The sequence below is a fragment of the Coccidioides posadasii genome, chromosome 4 (genome assembly GCF_018416015.2).
Source record: "Coccidioides posadasii str. Silveira chromosome 4, complete sequence".
NCBI lineage: Eukaryota > Fungi > Ascomycota > Eurotiomycetes > Onygenales > Onygenaceae > Coccidioides > Coccidioides posadasii.
Genome location: NC_089410.1, coordinates 1117078 through 1134467, shown reverse-complemented (window position 1 = coordinate 1134467; position 17390 = coordinate 1117078). Strand labels below are relative to the sequence as shown.

The following is a 17390-nucleotide window of genomic DNA, read 5'->3' as shown; positions in this document are numbered from 1 at the left end:
GTAATCCAACGGCCTTCTGTTTTGGTTTGAAACCCAAGGATCTGAGGCACACGGTAATTCGGGACTCCGTACTCAAAAGACCGGGATTCTCCATCCACCGGTAAGCAGCAAAATTCGTGATTGACCGTTTAAATATAAAATGACACACCAAAATAGTACATACGAATTATCCAAAATTATCTGCTAGCAACAATAGGGTTGAACCGATAAGTGTACTGTACGGAGTACTTACTTTCGTATGTATACACTCCGTAGCACCCGGTGCCTAAGAACATGTCTCGACGGATAAATTACAATCCCAGGCGATGTGCAGGCCGTGGAATCGTACTCAAAAATCATCGATAGGAGGACCTCCACTCTTCTCGTCCCATACATCCCTTCACATGTAATACAAAGGAAGGTGTATCCAGCTCAAGATCAGACGATAGAAACGCAAACTGACCGAGCGAGGCAAGAGACTTGGCCATTCGATGCCCGGGCTTTGTTTACGGGCCAATATAAAACCGGGGGAAAAGCTGTTGCCACAAAGGAGCGAAGAAAAGAAAATGAGCTCAGGGGTCATGTTGAGAATCGTTTCATTTGCAAATCTGAACTCCGTAATCGCCACTTAGCTGCCCTGTATTCCGCCCACAGTTGGAAAAAAATCTTGAAAACAAATGACATATTGGAAGGAGCCCGTAGTTCACAATTATTAGCACTCAATTGGACGCATATGAAAACCTCAAACCAGGACGCCAACTAGGTAAAATCGAAGATCAATCGTTAGTAAGCCACCTTAGTACGCATATCCTATATTCAGAACCCTGGTCAGCGCCCGTACTAATGGATATTTCTAGGGATGAAGCAAAGGGCTTACCGAAATTTTCCTCTCGATCTCTCGGACAGACCTGTCTAATTCCCCAGCGATCATTAATTTCTTATCGTTCGGCAATGTGAAATACGTCTCACACAAGTCTCCATCAATGGTACCTTTCGCTGGTGCATAATAGCTTCGATAGATTAAATGGTCGCGGCCAGCAAGTGGAGGTGTTTGCGAAGTAAGCTGCATCTCAAGACTCTGGAAGAAATCCACGTCTTCACGACTGACAAACGGCACCAACATTCCAACAGTGCCTTGTAAGCCGGTCCAGACCAGGATATCCCGTCCTCCAGCCACTAATTGCGTCTTCTGGATGCTTGTAGGAATATCTTGAGGGTAGAAGTGAACCATCAGGCTGAGCCTGTTTGGTGCACCTTGGAGATATTGCCGTTCGTGGATGAGATGTGCTCCAGAGCCATCTTCATCAGCCTCTTCAGATGCTTTCTGAGGGCATCTCAGGAGCCAGAGGTTTCCAAACTTATCTCCACCTGCGACGGTCTCGTAATCGACCATCGCTGTACACGTTGTCCAACGGGCTATTACGTCGTCGGCAAATGGGATAAGGCGGTTTTCCTGATATTTGTAGACCACGTACGTGACGCTTTCTTGAACGTCGCTCACGATGATGCGACTACCTTGTGTTTGAAGTCCAACAATCAATCGTGGGACAACTTCAGCTTGGCACTTGCGGAGTAGCTGCTTCATACCCAGATCATAGATCCGTAAATTGCGACCGATGCCGGCGAGGAGACGTCCCTGGAAAGCCAAGAGTGCGTGCGGTGGGGATTCAACTTTGGTTTTGTGAATGAACTCGAGCTCTTTGCCATCTTCCTGGAATCTATAGATATGGATGAACCCGCACGACGAAGACGGAGGATACACCACCATATCTTTTCCAGTTCCAACCACCAAAAACGTTTCATCGTCTTGGCTGGAAAATGGGACCGCTGCCACACTAACGGCCGCTTCATTTTCTTCTAGTTCAATACGGGAAATAACTGCCTTACTGTTGATTGGATCAACAACTTGGATGCATGATGCCCAATGGCCGGTGCCGCGTGGATAGCCAAAATCTTCGGGTGGCAGTTCGGCCACCTCTCCATTAGCTGCTTTGGAATCCTGAAGGAGCTTGGCTTTCGTAGAAGGCGAGAGTATATTGTTGTCAGCCTCGATAACGTAGAAGAGAGGTTGTTCAGGATGGCGGACAAAATGGCGCGGGGTATAGGCGAGTGGAATCGTCTCTTGGAGGAGATTGTTGTCGAGCTTCTCAATAGAGAAAATCCTATTTGGGAAAATTAGCATGGTGAGGCATTGACAAAGGCAATAACCAAAAGAAATTGAAATATGGCTTTCAGTAGGAACAATTGGAAAAAATAAAAGCGTAGTTCCGCAATGTCAAGTCGACTCGGATAGTTTGTTGTCATCATGAAGCACTACAAAGGAGTATGCATGGGGAACATGCGTCTTAACATACCTTAGATTCTGGCCTTGAATTCCCACCATTCCCTCAACGCATTGCTCGCTGCTAAAGTTCCAGCTCCATTCTAGTGGAACATAATCCAGGGGTGTGAGCATGAAATTCTTTGTCTGTAAATCGGAATATCCTAGCCATGGACGTGAACTTAACGCAAGGACAGCCCTCTGCTCTTTAACAGACACACTAAATAGCTTGACAGACTTGAGGCCAAGAAAGCGTGTGCGCGTGTCTGAGAGCTCGCCAGTAACTTCGTCGAGCACTGTGCGAAGATAGATGCCCGAGTATAATCCAATATGAAGATAAAGCGTCGAACCGCCCGACGTGGAGTCAACCATTGACATTATTGACAAAGCGGATGGTGCAGACGTCAGAGCCTGGACCGATTTATTTTCTAAAGTTGAATCGGGATCTAAACTCAAAATGCGAACTGTGGAATCATCACATCCCACGGCAAGGAACGAACTTCTCACGCGACCAGGAGGGATCTCTCCGAGACTAAGGCACGTAACAGTTCCTGACATCTCACGCTTTTCATCGTATTCTGCTAAAGAACCATCGGTATCCATCTCGAAGTAGACAATTTCGCCAGAACTTAGAGCCACGGCAACCTGTCGTTCATTTGTAGCTGCAGCCACAATCGATCGATGCTGTGGCGCGGGCCATTCATTCACCCTACGGTCGGCGTGGATGTGTCGGATGCCTTTTGGATGAACTTGAATGAGCGAATCTTCACCAAGTTGCTGCACAGCAAGGGTTGGCGCAGAGGAGAGGAAGCCGGTGTCCGTCACCTCTTCCACCGTTTCGCCAATACTCAAAACCAACGTTCCATTGGAGAAAGATAGAATGATATATGCATCATATTGGTCGTTGCGAGTGAGTTTTGTCGTCCAAACAGCGGAGGGAACACTGGGTAACTCGGATTCGACAATTTCCGACACTTCTAAGCCGTGCTTCAAGGTCCTAAAAGTGCTCCGTGCACCTGTCCCGCTGAGTGTATAGAATTGAGGGGCATCGTCTTCTGTAAGGTTTGTGATTTTGCAACTCATCAGAGGATTAAGTGAATTGATACTCTCCACTAAATTCAGGTTTTCCGCTGGCCGTGGACGGAAATATACTGGAGCGAGTGGCTCTGACGGATCTGCTGAAAAATCATCACTTGAGAATTCTGTTTCCTCATCATCGTCACCGAGCTTCTCGAATTGGTAGAAATGATGATTACCGGTTTCGCTTGCCACGAAAAGGAAACCGTTTTTGAGGATACAAAGACTTGATGCGACGGGCACGGTGTCGAAGTATTTGAGCTTCAACCGCTGTACTTCGCCTGTTAATTGCCCATTTTCATCTTCCACCATGTCCATTGTAACTTTGAACAAATCTCCATCCTCTGTCTGTAAAAGACAAAAAAATGCCCTCCGCATTTTATGAACCACACCCGCCGTGATATACCGCTTCCTTTCAGGATTTTCGGTGGGACCACTCCGACGTGGAATCGGCACTCTGAAGGCGTCTTGATTGGAGTGACGATATGTGATGTTACCTTCGCTACAAACAAGAACTCCACTTGGGCCGTCTGCTCCGCCAGGTACCTGGAAGAGCATCGCTGCAGAACGATCGACAGGGTCCGCCCATCTTCGAACAACATGATTTAAACCGAGATCAAGCTCGTAATAAACAAGAAGCTTTTCAGCTTCTTGGTAAGCTGCCCCCGTCGGATCTTGGTCAGATTCTGTATAATCCACCTCCAGTGCTGCAAATATGGGATTCTCGTAGCCCACATCGAGGGCGGTTAGCGCGAAGACTAGGGTCTGAGGTCGATGTGCTTCGAGGGGAGAAGATATTGTGAGCTCGGCTTGAGCATTTCGGTTAAGAACATATACCAATTTGTTCTTTTCCACCGATGCTATCAAGCACGCTCGGCCTTTCGGATCCACAGCGAGATATTGGCCTGGAACAACTCGTCGAATGCCAGATTTACCAAAGGTCTCTAGGTGAATTCGATTGAAGCGATTCTGGGATGGGACATACTCGACGATTGCGATCCGACCAGAGTCAGAGCCGATGATAATATAGTCTAGCGATACAAGTACTTAGCATCACTCATCAAAGGTACTAAGCAAGGATACAGCGTGCCAGTCCTTTTCGCAGGGGAAGGTAATTTGCGCGGGACGAAGAGGACGTCATGCTGCTCCCAAAGCTTTGAAGAATCACTATATTGGTCTTTTTGACAGTTGTATTGGGTGCAAACATACCTTTACTGCTGCCCGCAAGCCTAAACGCCGCCAAAGATCTGATTATCCCAAAGACATCCTGGGAGTAGAGAGTTCGAATCTTGCCCTGGTGTGAATCTGGTTCGTGGATTGACAGCTTAGAGCCGGATGCAATCACGATCTGTTGCTCCTTAACACCCGAAAATTGGCCAATTATTGCTTGAGTAATTGCTGTTGGTGGCTGGATGGTAAGAGAGTACATAAACATGGACGAAGTGGTCGCCATGGCTGCTGGGTAGGGGCAAGCAGCAGTGCACTACCTGCTCATAAAATTTGCCACAATCTCATAGGGAAGACTCCTCTCATTGCACAATAGAAGAGCAACAAGGCAAGCCTGTACAATTAGATCAAGTGAGGTTGGGAGCCGAAAATTGAGACAAGTGAGTACGGATGTGAAATTTTCGTTGTGGTTTGAGGTTGGGAGTTCTTTTGACTTCGATGCGCGTCCAGCACCTCTGGGCCCCCGTAGCCACCTTTGAGTGAGATCACCTCACCCACTCGTCTCAACCGGTCATTTTGGATAATCTGCATTGCTCCATTGATATGCTACTCTCCTGTGCTCTGTTATAGGAGGCTGTGCATTCTAACACTGTCTCTCACCTAATTGTTAAATCATCAGTCTTTGTGAACAAGCACAAGCATCTGCTATTTCCCTTCCCCGCGTGGGACTTCCACGGTCTTCGGCATCTCTAAGCGTAGCGATGGCGGACAACGGCGAGGTTGGAGAAGAGTCGCCGATTACCTTCCTTGTGAAAACCTCAAGTGATGCAAAATATTCTCTTACTCTAGCCCCGTCGACAAAGATTGGGAATCTGAAAGTCAAGCTCTCAGAGCCACAATACGCCGATGTCCCTCCTGCGCGCCAACGTCTTATTTACTCTGGCCGGGTCCTGAAGGATCACGATACACTTGCAACGTATAATGTCAAAGATGGCCATACAATTCATTTGGTGAAAAGCGCTGCCAGTAATCAACCCCCGCAGCAAAGCTCGCAAAGCTCCAGCGCGACAACTGCTGGCCGCTCGGCACCCCAAGCACCGCCACCCGGAGTTCCAACCAATATCGCAGCCGGCACGGGAAACAACCCTCTGGCCGGGTTAACCGGAGCAAGATTCGCTGGCTACAATATGCAACTTCCAGGAGCATCCTTTTTTGGGCCTGACGGAGGAGTAAGTTCTTAAGCATCCTGCCAATTACTGATTAATTCTAACCACCACAACTAGATGGGCCCACCTCCTAGTACCGAGCAATTGATAAATATGCTTGACAATCCCCAATTCCAATCCATGATGAACGAAGCTCTCCAGAACCCTCAGCTCCTAGATATGATGATCCAGCAAAACCCGATGTTGCGCGATATGGGGCCCGGTGTGCGACAAATGATGCAATCGCCCGCATTCCGTAGGATGTTGACGGACCCTAATATGCTTCGTCAGATGGCTCAGATGCAATCGCAGTTTGGTTTAAGTCCGTTTGGAGGCGGAAGCGGGGAGAATGCGGCCTTTCCCGCTCCTGGAGTCACAAACACGACGTCAGATGAGCATCGCCAGCAAGAGAATACACAGACGGGCAATACTGGAAATAGTGCCGGAAACGCCCCAAATCCTTTTACTCTTTTTGGCCTTCCTCCTCCTCCACAGGGTGCAGCGGGAAACCCTTTCGGGGCACTTTTTGGCAACGCAGCGTTTGGGGGTGCGCCAACGGGCAATAGCCCTGCTCCTACAGGTACGCAAGAGAATCAACCTCGAGAGGGCGCTTCGACGGGCACCACTGCACCTTCGTCAACCGCCGAAGGTACCCAGCCAGGCCAGAATCAACAAAATCCTTTTGCGGCCTTGTTTAACCCGGCGCTACTTGCATCACCGCCTGCCGGGCAGACCACGAGCCAGCAACGTCAGAACCCATATGCGGCCCTTGCAAATAACCCATTTTTACAAGACCCAACCCTGTTTAACCAGCTAATGCAGGCTGTTGGAGGTGGTCAAAATGGCTCGAATGCTGAAGCCGGTGCCAACCCATTTGCGGCGCTCTTCCCTGGGCTGATGGGCCAAGGCAGCTCAACTCCACAAGATAACCGCCCACCAGAGGAAAGATATGCCGAGCAACTTCGGCAATTAAATGAAATGGGATTTTATGAGTTTGAAAGGAACATTGAGGCACTCAGAAGAACAGGCGGAAGTGTCCAAGGAGCGGTTGAATATCTTCTGAACAATACATAAGTGACCATTGTTCCTTTGTCCTTTTTTTTTCTTTTTCCCCCTCGAATTTGTGTATCAGAAGGAAGTGGTAGTATGATCTTGGTTTTGTTGCATTTTTGCCATGTCCTTTTACGAGTTATGTCTTCATCTTATGCTTGCAACCAAGTGTCCCTGCTGCAGCACACCCTCCAACTGTTCCCTTGTGTATTATCAGCATGCTTGTTGTCATCCTCCAGCTATCTTCTCCGTTTGCTCCCTCCACATGTCGAAATTTATCAGCCTCAAAATCTAAGTTACGCTGTCACGACCGTAATTGGCAGCGACTCCAGCCAATCACAGTACTCTTAAGTTACTAGTGTAATTTTTTGCCACTTATGATTCGCTCAACGGGCTGGAGACGGTTTCCGACGAATCAACGCTGGTAAATGGGCGCATCCATGGCTGCGTCTCAGCTCTTGTCGCCAACTCCCCAAATTACGCTTGTATAACTTATTAATTACTGCTTCATACACCTTCACCCTCATCATCCCTGAGAGCGGCCGTCCCTCCATGCGGGTCTGCAGTCTTTGAACCCTGTATTCAGTACCGCCGTGTAACCCACGTCACCGTCCCTCGGCCTCCCGCGTCGGCAGATATTTGGCAATGGTATCTTGCATCTTGCCATCGGGTTGATGCGTTGACACCACCGTTGATCATCCTCCCTTTTTCTCTATCGTTTTACCCCGGACTTCCGGCGTTTGTCGCCGATTACACTCGCTCAATTCTTGCTCGCTCTCGCCCAAACACCTGATCGTTTCCCTTATTGTCCAATCTTCCGTCTTCCTGTACTTGTGTCCAACATCTAGCTTGAGTTACTCCATCATATATCTCAGCGGCCTCAACCGCCCACGGGCCGAATTTCTGAACTTCGTTCCGCCCCGGCACCCACCAAAAAAAAGCCTATCGAAATGGCACTCGATATTCGCGTATGGCCCATGCTGGCTGCATTCGTGTTTCTCCTGTCCACTGCTCGAGCTTTCTATATTCCTGGTATGTGAGAAGGGCCACATTCATACTGCGAAGTACCAATTGGAAGTTCCGCACCCTGGCACACGAGACGGGAATGGCTGACTGGGCGATATCCTCAAAGGTTATTCAATACGGAGCTACCGCGATAACGAGAGAATTCCCGTCCTCGTGAACAAGATCTTTTCGGATCACTCCCCATTCCAGTATGCGTATTTCGATCTCCCGTTTGTCTGTCCCCCGAGTGGCAAGACACACACCAGCTCCCCCTTTGCCAGCGGCCACAGTATCTCTCTCAATCTCGGCGAGGTTCTGCGTGGCGATCGCATCAGGAATTCCGATTTTGAAGTGATCATGGGGAAAGACGTCGCTTGCCAGTTCCTATGTCACCGCAAGATCGACCGCACGGACGTCAAACGCGCAAAGAATCTTATTTCAGACGGCTATATGGTGGAATGGATCATGGACAATCTACCAGGTGCAACGAGTTTTGTTTCGGTCGATAGATCGAAGAGATATTATTCCTCTGGTTTCAAGCTTGGGTACAAGGATTTCTCCCCCGCTAGCCGTTCGCCCCGGTACTTTATCCACAACCATTTCACTTTTGTGATCCGCTGGCGGAGCGCACCAGGAAAGGCGGGCGCGCATGGTGGGAAAGTCATTGTCGGATTCGAAGTTTACCCTAAAAGCATTGGCGATGTTCAGCGTTCCGCCAACGGATGCCCACAAGAGGTTCACGCAAAGCAAGAACGTCTGGAACTGTATATCGCTCCGAACAATACCCGATTGGCAGAAAAATATCCAGGTTCGTCATACTTGCCGGAAAACGACGACGATGTTGATGACGGCGCCTCCATCACGATCACATATTCGTACTCCGTTTATTTCCGGAAGGATGAGAGCATCAGGTGGTCAAACCGATGGGATCTATATTTCTATAGCCATCAAGATGGAAAGATGACGCACTGGCTTGCGATCTTGAATTCATTAACGATCTCCGCGGTACTGGGTTTTGTTGTGCTTGTTATTTGGGGTCGAACTGCGGGAGAAGGCAGAGGGCGTGGAGAAGGATCCCTGGAAGAAGGGAAACTAAAGCTATCTTCTCGTAATTCAAGGAGTGGGACTCGAACTCCTAGAACTCCCAAAACCCCACGCATAGACGAAAAGTCGTCTAGCGGTCTTCTTGAGCAAGGCGGCGACGATGACTTGGACCGTTTGTCCGATGACGAGGTAGAGGAAGTGGCCTCATGGAAACGCCTTCATGGCGATGTGTTCCGCGTGCCCGCGTACAGCGGGCTTTTGGCGCCTCTGGTGGGATCTGGAATGCAACTCCTCTTCATGGCAACCGGCCTCCTCGCTTTGAGCTGTATCGGAGTTTTGAATCCTAGCTTCAGAGGCGGGTTCGTCAGTGTCGGCATGGGTCTATTCGTATTCGCCGGCACATTCTCGGGTTACTTTTCAGGGAGACTATACAAGACATTCGGTGGCAGGAATTGGCAAAAAAATACGCTTGTAGTACGTCCCGATGAAATCATGTTGCTTGGTTTGGTGTAGTACTAACAAATGTATCCTAGACGGCATTGCTCTTCCCAGGCTTGATTTTCGCTTTGGTGTTTTTCCTTAATCTGTTTGTCTGGGCCCAGGCTTCAAGTACGGCAATCCCATTTAGCACGCTAGTTGGCCTTGTTGCCCTCTGGCTTCTCATCCAAGTTCCTTTGGTTTACGCCGGAAGCTGGTACGGATATGAGCGAACAACACCGTGGGAACACCCTACTCGCACAAATGCCATCCCGCGACAGATTCCGCCCCAGTCTTGGTATTTGAGGACGGTGCGAGGTACCCTTCTGACCGGGCTCCCACCGTTCGCCGTTCTCTTTGTGGAATTGCTCTTTGTCTTCCGGAACCTTATGCAGGATAAGAGTGGATACTACTACGTTTTCGGTTATTTGAGCGTGGTGTGCACAGTTTTGATAATCACTGTTAGCCAAGTCACGATCATAGCCACCTATTGCCAGCTAAGCGCCGAAAATCACCGGTGGTGGTGGCAGAGCTTCATTACCGGAGGAAGCAGCGCTCTTTGGATCTTCCTTTTGTGTGTTTGGTACTATTTAACGAGACTCCATATACGAGGATTCGTCTCGAGCCTGCTTTTCTTCGGATATAGCTTCCTCGGCTGCACCGTTTATGGTTTGTTGACGGGAACCGTGGGATTTCTAACGGCGTACGCTTTTGTTCGACGGATATATAGGTACGTCAGCTAGTTCTCTCCTTTCAGCGCCTGTGTTAATACCTCATTCTCTTTATGTAGTTCTGTCAAAGCAGACTGATAACGAGTCCTGCATTTGACATTGGCTTCTCTACTGCAGTTCTCTTGGAGGAAGTTTCTTCCAGGCCGAATCTGCAAGTCTTCGCCTTTTGCGAACAGGTCATCAAGTTCCAATTCTTCCTAACCCTTTTTTACAGCTGAAACAAGTTAAGAGCCACATTTTCATTTTTCGTTTCTCTCTGTTCTTTGAATTCGTTAGCCCGGCCTTTCCTCGTTCAAAAGCATTCTTGCATTCTGCGATTCCCCCCTGATTCCGGCTAATCCGAATGCCTCTCTCCATCCACGCTAACTATTATATTCTACCGTACATGCATATTAATCAGTTCAACTTTCTAAGTCTTGTATTCTCTTCTTTTTCATTCTCTTTTATCCAGCCACAACGAAGAAAACGAATATTCCAACACTTTTCGTACTTCCTTTTGTTACATGCACCCATCTCTTTTTTGTTTTCGGGATTTGCGGGTGGAAGGCATTGTTACATGGGATTGGAGTAGTGTTCAGCTGGGCCATGGGCCTGCTTTGCCCGTGGTGTTGATATCTGCTTTATACCCCATCGTCTGATAAGCAGTACTTGGATCATGCATCTGTATTAAAATCGAGCGAAGCATTGTAAATCCGGATCCATTTCGTCTGCCCAAGTTTCCAGTTTTGACGTCGAAGCGTAGGTCGTCGGTTTAAACATTGCATCAGGGTAATCCTCGTAAAGCCAATAACGTAAACACCATAATGATGATTTGAACTTCTAATCTCACCTCTCGGATCTGACTGACAGCGCCGCAATCATATAGATAGGCTACGTCTCCGCGAGAAATCCCAAACATACGTATAATGACACGAACTAGATGGAAACACGTAGCGGATAACCCTTCAATTCAAAGATAAGCAATATATATAAAGCAGATTTTCCAGGACGAACCCCAAAACCTGGAGAATTCACACTCCGTAGTGCTAAAGCAATGATTTAGTGCACGATTACTTCCCTGTACTCCATAATAGAAACCAAAATAAGAAAGAAACAAAAATAGACGATACGGTACTCTCTCTATTGATAGCAAGATGTTGAGCATGACCAAAGTCAAGAGGGATGCAAATATAAGCCAGACTCCCAGGATAACGCCATCGCCGAGGTGGGAATCGTGCTGATACAAAACCAGGGTGGTAACGCCATTGTATGATATCGAAATCGCTTTTTAGAAAGATTCTCGTTGCTTAAAAAACAAAGGACCCCATGCCAACCTTCCTTTTGACCACGCAGCTCTTACTTTCATAGACGAAATGGTCGAGATGAAGGCGAAAATTTCAGACAAAAGTCAAACGCCTACAAGGCGTTGGGGTGAACAACTAGTTGTTGCAGGGTACTTGGAAGGTTAATATCGTCTCAGGGCGACACTATCTGACCTCCGGTGCTGCGGCTGCTGCAAATTCATTGTTGAGATTTCTGGCATGGGTCCCTCGATCCTCTTGCCTCCTATCTGTACCCATTCTGCCTTCGAACAATCGTCTCCACCACGCGGGTGGATCTAGCGGCCTATGTCCGCCGTGAAGAGGAGGATAAACATCCGAGAAGAAATACCAAATATGGCCTACTATGACGCCACATATCTCGTCCTTAGGGATAGTACCGTGCACAATAAGGCTGAACGCCATCAACACCCACGGAAGGTATGGCGCAGTGAAAACAAGGACACCAAAGAAACTCAACCTTGTGTCTGGGTTTCGACGTCCCCAGATGTAGACTAAACTCGAGGAGAGTGCGGGTCCCAAAAATGGGACAGAGAGGAAGGGGGACAGAGTAAGGAGGGCGATGGTAGCGTATAGAAGCATCCATGAGAAGTTCGCTGATGAATGGCCTGATGACTCTTCGAGAAGGCGGGAGTACCGCTGCTGAAAAAAGACGTGGAATAAGAGGTCCAGATTTAGTGGCCCGAAGTAAAGGAAATTCGAAATAAGGCGCCAGTACTAATCGGAAACCACGCAGTTAATTAACCACTTTTATAAATCGAGCAAACGCGGGAAATTCTCACCTGTGATTTCACGAACACAGCTCGGAAGCTATAGAAGAGCTGGAAAGGCGTCAAGATGTGGCATTGTACGAGAACCGATGTTGCTACTGTCGCAGTTGTCCACCATCTCGTACAAGGTGGCATTTCGTAAAACCATTGCTCCAGAGGAAATTGGCCTGGCTGCCCGGCATTCCCCCAAATCGCGGCCATGGCGGATATCCTAATATTTGGTTTGAGGGGCAAACACGTATGGCGGTGCGACAGCTTATAACTAAACACAGAGAACGAGGCAATTGGCGAAGCCAGCTCTGAAGATGGCATATGAAGACGGCAAGAAGCCCAAACGCAAATGCGAAAGAATAGCAAGCTGTCCTTTGGCATTCAATGCGATTCCGACTGAACACCGCATGGCGTAATGGCAGACTCTTGCTTACTAATTGGATATCGGTATAATATTTATCCGTTCTTACGGATTAAAAATGTCCCGTAGAAACACTTGTCCATATTTGTACTAGTGCAGTTACACGTGAATTTTCGCGTTAATTAGGAAAAGCCACTGTGCGGCCAATCAGAGGCAGCGCAGTGCAGAAAACGTCGCGTTCTTTCGCGATGGCTGGGGATCGCCAACCACCGCAATTCACGAGCCTGAAGCTTTTTTTTTCCTTTCAATTCCTTAAGAACATACTCCGTACCCATCCCCTCATTGACCTAGCACGGCGCAAGCTCCAGCTGACTAACATTAACTCCGAACCTCCCAATTCAGCAATTGCGCGAGTTCGCGATCCTTCCTTGTTTACTGCACATGCGCGAAGAAAACATTTGAGACGCGATTGTCCGATAAACCTCCTGACCTGGCTACCTTTTAATATACGTCCACAAGATATCAGGTTAACCATACACAATGGCCCCGAGGGGTCGTGGGCGTAAAACCGTGCCCGGAGGGTCGACGGGAAGAACCAGTGGTCAGGCGGAAAGCTCAAAGGATGCAGCGCCCGCCTCTTCACCAGCAGCACCGGAGGCTGGGACAGCGTCCTCGTCTCGGGGAGGAAAGTCAAGTCCAGCAGGACAGCGAGGAAGAGGAAGAGGAAGGGGGAGGGGTAGGGGAGGGGGAGGAGGAGGCCCTGGAAGAGCTGAGAAAGCGACATCTTCCAGACAGTCGGACGTACAACGTACGTGACACCTTGCTGCGCTCTTTATTTCCCGGCGTGGACACCACCCCGGCCGGTTTAAATATTTCTAACCCAGTCTCTTGTTTCTAGCGGGTGATCCTCTCCCACCAACGCGAAGACACCGATATCATCCAGGAACAGTCGCCCTTAAGGAAATCCGACGATACCAACGCTCATGGGATTTACTTCTTCTCAAACTCCCCTTTGCACGCCTTGTTCGAGAGGTTGCTATGGAGATGCTACCATCCGAAGTCGGTGAAGAGCTTAGATGGCAATCGCAGGCAATCCAGGCTCTACAAGAGGCATCGGAGGCATTTCTAGTTCATCTTTTCGAGGATACGAATCTCTGCGCGATCCACGCTAAGAGAGTCACCATTATGCAGAAGGATATGCAACTTGCGAGACGAATTCGGGGTGCTTGGGGTGGCGTTGGTTAACTTGGAAAAGATGTTCAAAGATGAACTTGAAAAAGAGTTGGACTTGCATTTTGGGATGGTCCCGTCCCATTGTCCTAATTTAGATTCTTCGTGGGGCTTAAATCATTGCATTTTCTGTGTTTGTGCCGATTTTTTTTTCCCCCCATTGTTGCGTGTGCGTATGCGTATGCGTGTGTATTTGCACCCGTTTACCCATATACATGTTGCATGGTGTTTATTCGAGGTCGATGGACCCGAGGACGGCGAAAAGAATTGGCGTTTTGGGAATTGGCGGGCCTTTTGCATCTATTGTTACTCTTCGGCACTGTCGTCTATGCTCGATGTATTAATGTGTGTACATATATAGGTTTTTTTTTTTTTTTTCCTTTTTTTCTTTTTTTCCAATTCACGATGCCACTATATCATTTCAAGATTAAGCACATTGATGTGGGGAAGATTTGCAAGTAATAGGCATCTATGGTCACGGACTAAGTTATCCGTCGCTCTTGCGTGTGCTTATAATAATCTCTGGAAGATTCATATACTTATACTCTGGATATCAACTCGATTCGGCAAGTCAGAACATACTCCGTGCTTTATAGTTTCGGAAAACCTATTCCCGTAAGGATACGCTGTGAAAGCCCCAGTAACTCCCAACCTAGAACTCCGTTCAGCCGGTGCGCCCTTAAATTCTAACAGCTTTCATCTTCATCTCAGTAGTTGAGCCATATTGGCCCGGCCGTTGTTTATCAGTTTTTGTTAAAACTGGAGGAAGCTTCGCTAAATCGTTGTCTGCTTTTTGTCTCAAAGCAACAGCTTCACTTGCTTTCCCTTGCCGATCCAACGTCTCTGCGAGCAGCTCATCCGTCACGCTAATCCATAATTTATCGTCCGTCTTTCTTGCCATAGCCTTGGCAGCCATAGCGCTTTTCTCCGACTGCTCACCAACCACACCGCGGAAGTACTTCCAGCTCATAAAGGTGAGGGCCAGACAAGTCACCTGGCTGTTGCAAATTGCTGTAGCAGCTTGCAACGACTGATGAAGATTGCGTTTTGTCTGCATGGTGGATTCCGTCTGAATAGTGGCGCTTATCAAAGAATAAGCAGCCTGAACGTATCTGTTCGGACTGTTTTGGCAAAACGGATCAAGGGCACTCAAGGTCTTGGCAGCATCTGAATATGATGGTCGAGAGGGGTCACGGTGAATAAGCACGCAGTTCAGGCCGGCAAGAATTGCAGTATCACGACGAGGATCGTTACGGCTTAACTTGTTGACAGATTGCGACAAATAGAAGATAGGTTGTTCGAAAATTGCGAGAGCTTTGGTCAAATCTCCTGTGGCTTGAGATATTACGCCAGCTGCATACTGTATGAGACAGTAGATGGTCTCATGTGAGCCGTCGCCGAGCTCTGCAGAAGCAGTTTGAACTTCTTTCAACGTACGGTTTGCTAATTGCCAGTCCGTCCGGGCACAGGCAAGAAATATTTGTTGAAGGAGCATATGGCAATAAAGCAGTCTCCGCCAGTGAAGACGGGCGCTGGCAAACATGAGAGATTCAGATACTTCTTGCGGAGACTCAAAACTGCCTGATTACATTGCACGTCAGCCAGGGTCCTTGCGCAAGATTGGGAAGTGTTCACGTACCTCGGATCATCCGCAATCCTTCTTGTAAGTATTTCTCAGCCTTATGCCCATCTTGGGAGTTCTTTGCGCTCAGCGTCACGGAACTAAGAAAGTAGCACAAGGCATAGAGATCAAGTTCCGGAAGCCAGTTCAATACCAGCACCATCTTGCCATTCTCCGCCTGAAGGATATCCCCAAATTCTACCACAGAATTTTTAACAGCTTCTCGGCTTAGGGGAATTGAAAAAGATCCATCATCCTGCCAAAGGGGGTTATTGATATTTTGATCCATATTCTTCTGAAGAATTTGTAACTTCTGGGAAGCTTGGCCAATATCATATTCAAGGACACTACAGCATATATCAATGATCTGAATCATCGTGCTAATGTGCGGCACGTCCGCGACATTTTCGTTGAGCTGATGGCTCCGTGCTATTGCGATAGCTCTCTGCGCCTGCTCAATGGAGTCGCCACTTGATGACTGCTGTAAATGAACAAGTGCTTCAATTGTTGCGGAAGCGACAACGACCGCTCTGTCCCTAACGCGATTCGCTATGGAGGCTATCTTTTGTAAGTTATGCAGCGCTGCCACGAAGTCTTGATGGGACGGAGAAGAAAGAGACAGCGTGACTCGTAGGAAGCGAAAGGCATATTCCCAAGCGGTATGGCAGTATCTACAGAAGTTAGAGCGAGATAGCTTTGCAAAATAGTCTGGGAGATGCATACGCTTCAACGTCGCGAATAATGCCGTCCACGGCCTTCATGGCGGCTTTAGGATTAGATTTATATAGTATTCGACATAACAGTTGTTGCATGCTATATTTCAAGTCAAACATTTTATTCTGCTGACGAATTAGCGTGTAACCCGTACATCCGAACTGATATCTTCTCGTACCCTCTCGCAGAGATCGATCTACAAAACGGGGTTAGCGACCCAAATCGACAACACTCACGCGCCAAAGCTGTACATACCCCTTTGCTCAATGCAGTTTCAGCTTCCAAATCATTGTGTGTCTCCTCATACAGTATACGCGCATATCGAAGTCGAAGAAGAGCTTCTGTTCGGGGCTGCAGCCTCCAGTTCTAACACAGCACTTAGTACATTTCCACTCACCGACGAAGAATAGGAATTCCGCAATCTTAAGCTCACCCTCAGGACTGCCTCAATGCAGCATAGCCCTGTCGCAATCAGCTTATGATATTGTTCGATGTCGGCCTCCTGGCGGGAGGCAGCTAGGATAGTCCCTTGACTATGGGCCGCGTCAAAGTATTCGTCTGCCAAGGATAGCAAGAGTACTTGATAGTCGATTGACTGGTTCTCACACTTGGGGCGCGCTTTCGCTAGTTTAGTTTGCTTCGAGGGGGTAGGGCGCATGCTTTGCATATGGTCACCAGTGGCAGCTAGAGGTACCGGAGACTTTTGTTTCTGAGTGTTCCTTGATGGCCCTTGTATCTGCGATGGGGGGCGCGGACGTATCTGAATTCGGGGATATGGCGATGCTGTTGAAGATGGGGTGGGTTGGCCTTGAGCCTGAGGTGTAGGTCGCCGCGGCGGCGGCGGTGGCGGCGGAGGAGGAGGAGGCGGTTGGTATTGAGGAGGGTATATATTGGACGGATTTGGCAGGCTGTAATAGGGCCCGGGTGTGGCAGGAACAGCGGCGCCGGCCGCGCCATACTGCAAAGTCACATTTGGCGGAGCGGGGTGGAATTGGTTCGCTGGACGGGGCGGGTAAGTTCCGGCGGGCGGACCCCCGGGAAACGGCTGAGGCTGGAGGTGCTGGTGCGGCGAAACGTAACTCGGATAGTGAGCCGGCGGTATTTGCGGATGCTGCTCTGCTTTGATAAAAACTGGCGACGTGGCAGCGGAGGAGACGGGACGGGCTTGCTGGCGTTGAGCGCCTTGCAGCGGTGTCTGGCCAGGGAAGAAAGAGCCGCCAGGGGGTGGATAAGACATTTCTTCAGAGGACTAATTAACAAAAACTGTGATGTTTTGTGATGGGGACATCTTCCAGAATTGACGAAACATCCGCCTTTTCCAAACTCCCG

The 17390-nt window shown here is 48.6% G+C and overlaps 6 protein-coding genes across 6 annotated transcripts; 3 read left to right on the top strand and 3 right to left on the bottom strand.

Moving 5' to 3' along the window:
• Positions 1-762: 762 nt before the first annotated feature.
• On the bottom strand, positions 763-4829 carry RSE1 (pre-mRNA-splicing factor rse1; the record flags this gene model as incomplete). The annotated part of the gene is made up of 4 exons (XM_003072104.2): positions 763-789; positions 857-2141; positions 2334-4407; positions 4586-4829. The coding sequence occupies 4 exons, from the start codon at positions 4827-4829 to the stop codon at positions 763-765; spliced, it is 3630 nt and encodes a 1209-aa protein (XP_003072150.2).
• A 323-nt stretch (positions 4830-5152) lies between these two features.
• D8B26_007280 (uncharacterized protein) lies at positions 5153-7131 on the top strand. Its single transcript, XM_003072103.2, has 2 exons — positions 5153-5772; positions 5827-7131. Exons 1-2 carry the CDS (start codon positions 5305-5307, stop codon positions 6820-6822), a joined length of 1464 nt encoding a protein of 487 aa, XP_003072149.2. The 5' UTR covers positions 5153-5304; the 3' UTR covers positions 6823-7131.
• A 218-nt stretch (positions 7132-7349) lies between these two features.
• On the top strand, positions 7350-10767 carry D8B26_007279 (uncharacterized protein). Its single transcript, XM_003072102.2, has 4 exons — positions 7350-7830; positions 7931-9321; positions 9381-10054; positions 10115-10767. Exons 1-4 carry the CDS (start codon positions 7749-7751, stop codon positions 10131-10133), a joined length of 2166 nt encoding a protein of 721 aa, XP_003072148.2. The 5' UTR covers positions 7350-7748; the 3' UTR covers positions 10134-10767.
• A 754-nt stretch (positions 10768-11521) lies between these two features.
• D8B26_007278 (uncharacterized protein) lies at positions 11522-12345 on the bottom strand (the record flags this gene model as incomplete). The annotated part of the gene is made up of 2 exons (XM_066125484.1): positions 11522-12091; positions 12157-12345. The coding sequence occupies 2 exons, from the start codon at positions 12343-12345 to the stop codon at positions 11522-11524; spliced, it is 759 nt and encodes a 252-aa protein (XP_065981567.1).
• A 691-nt stretch (positions 12346-13036) lies between these two features.
• On the top strand, positions 13037-14678 carry CSE4 (centromeric DNA-binding histone H3-like protein cse4; the record flags this gene model as incomplete). Its single annotated transcript, XM_003072101.2, has 2 exons — positions 13037-13304; positions 13395-14678. The coding sequence occupies 2 exons, from the start codon at positions 13037-13039 to the stop codon at positions 13739-13741; spliced, it is 615 nt and encodes a 204-aa protein (XP_003072147.1). The 3' UTR covers positions 13742-14678.
• D8B26_007276 (uncharacterized protein) lies at positions 14406-17298 on the bottom strand (the record flags this gene model as incomplete). The annotated part of the gene is made up of 6 exons (XM_066125483.1): positions 14406-15307; positions 15366-16018; positions 16071-16186; positions 16240-16257; positions 16317-16427; positions 16495-17298. 6 exons carry the CDS (start codon positions 17296-17298, stop codon positions 14406-14408), a joined length of 2604 nt encoding a protein of 867 aa, XP_065981566.1.
• Between the last annotated feature and the right edge of the window lie 92 nt (positions 17299-17390).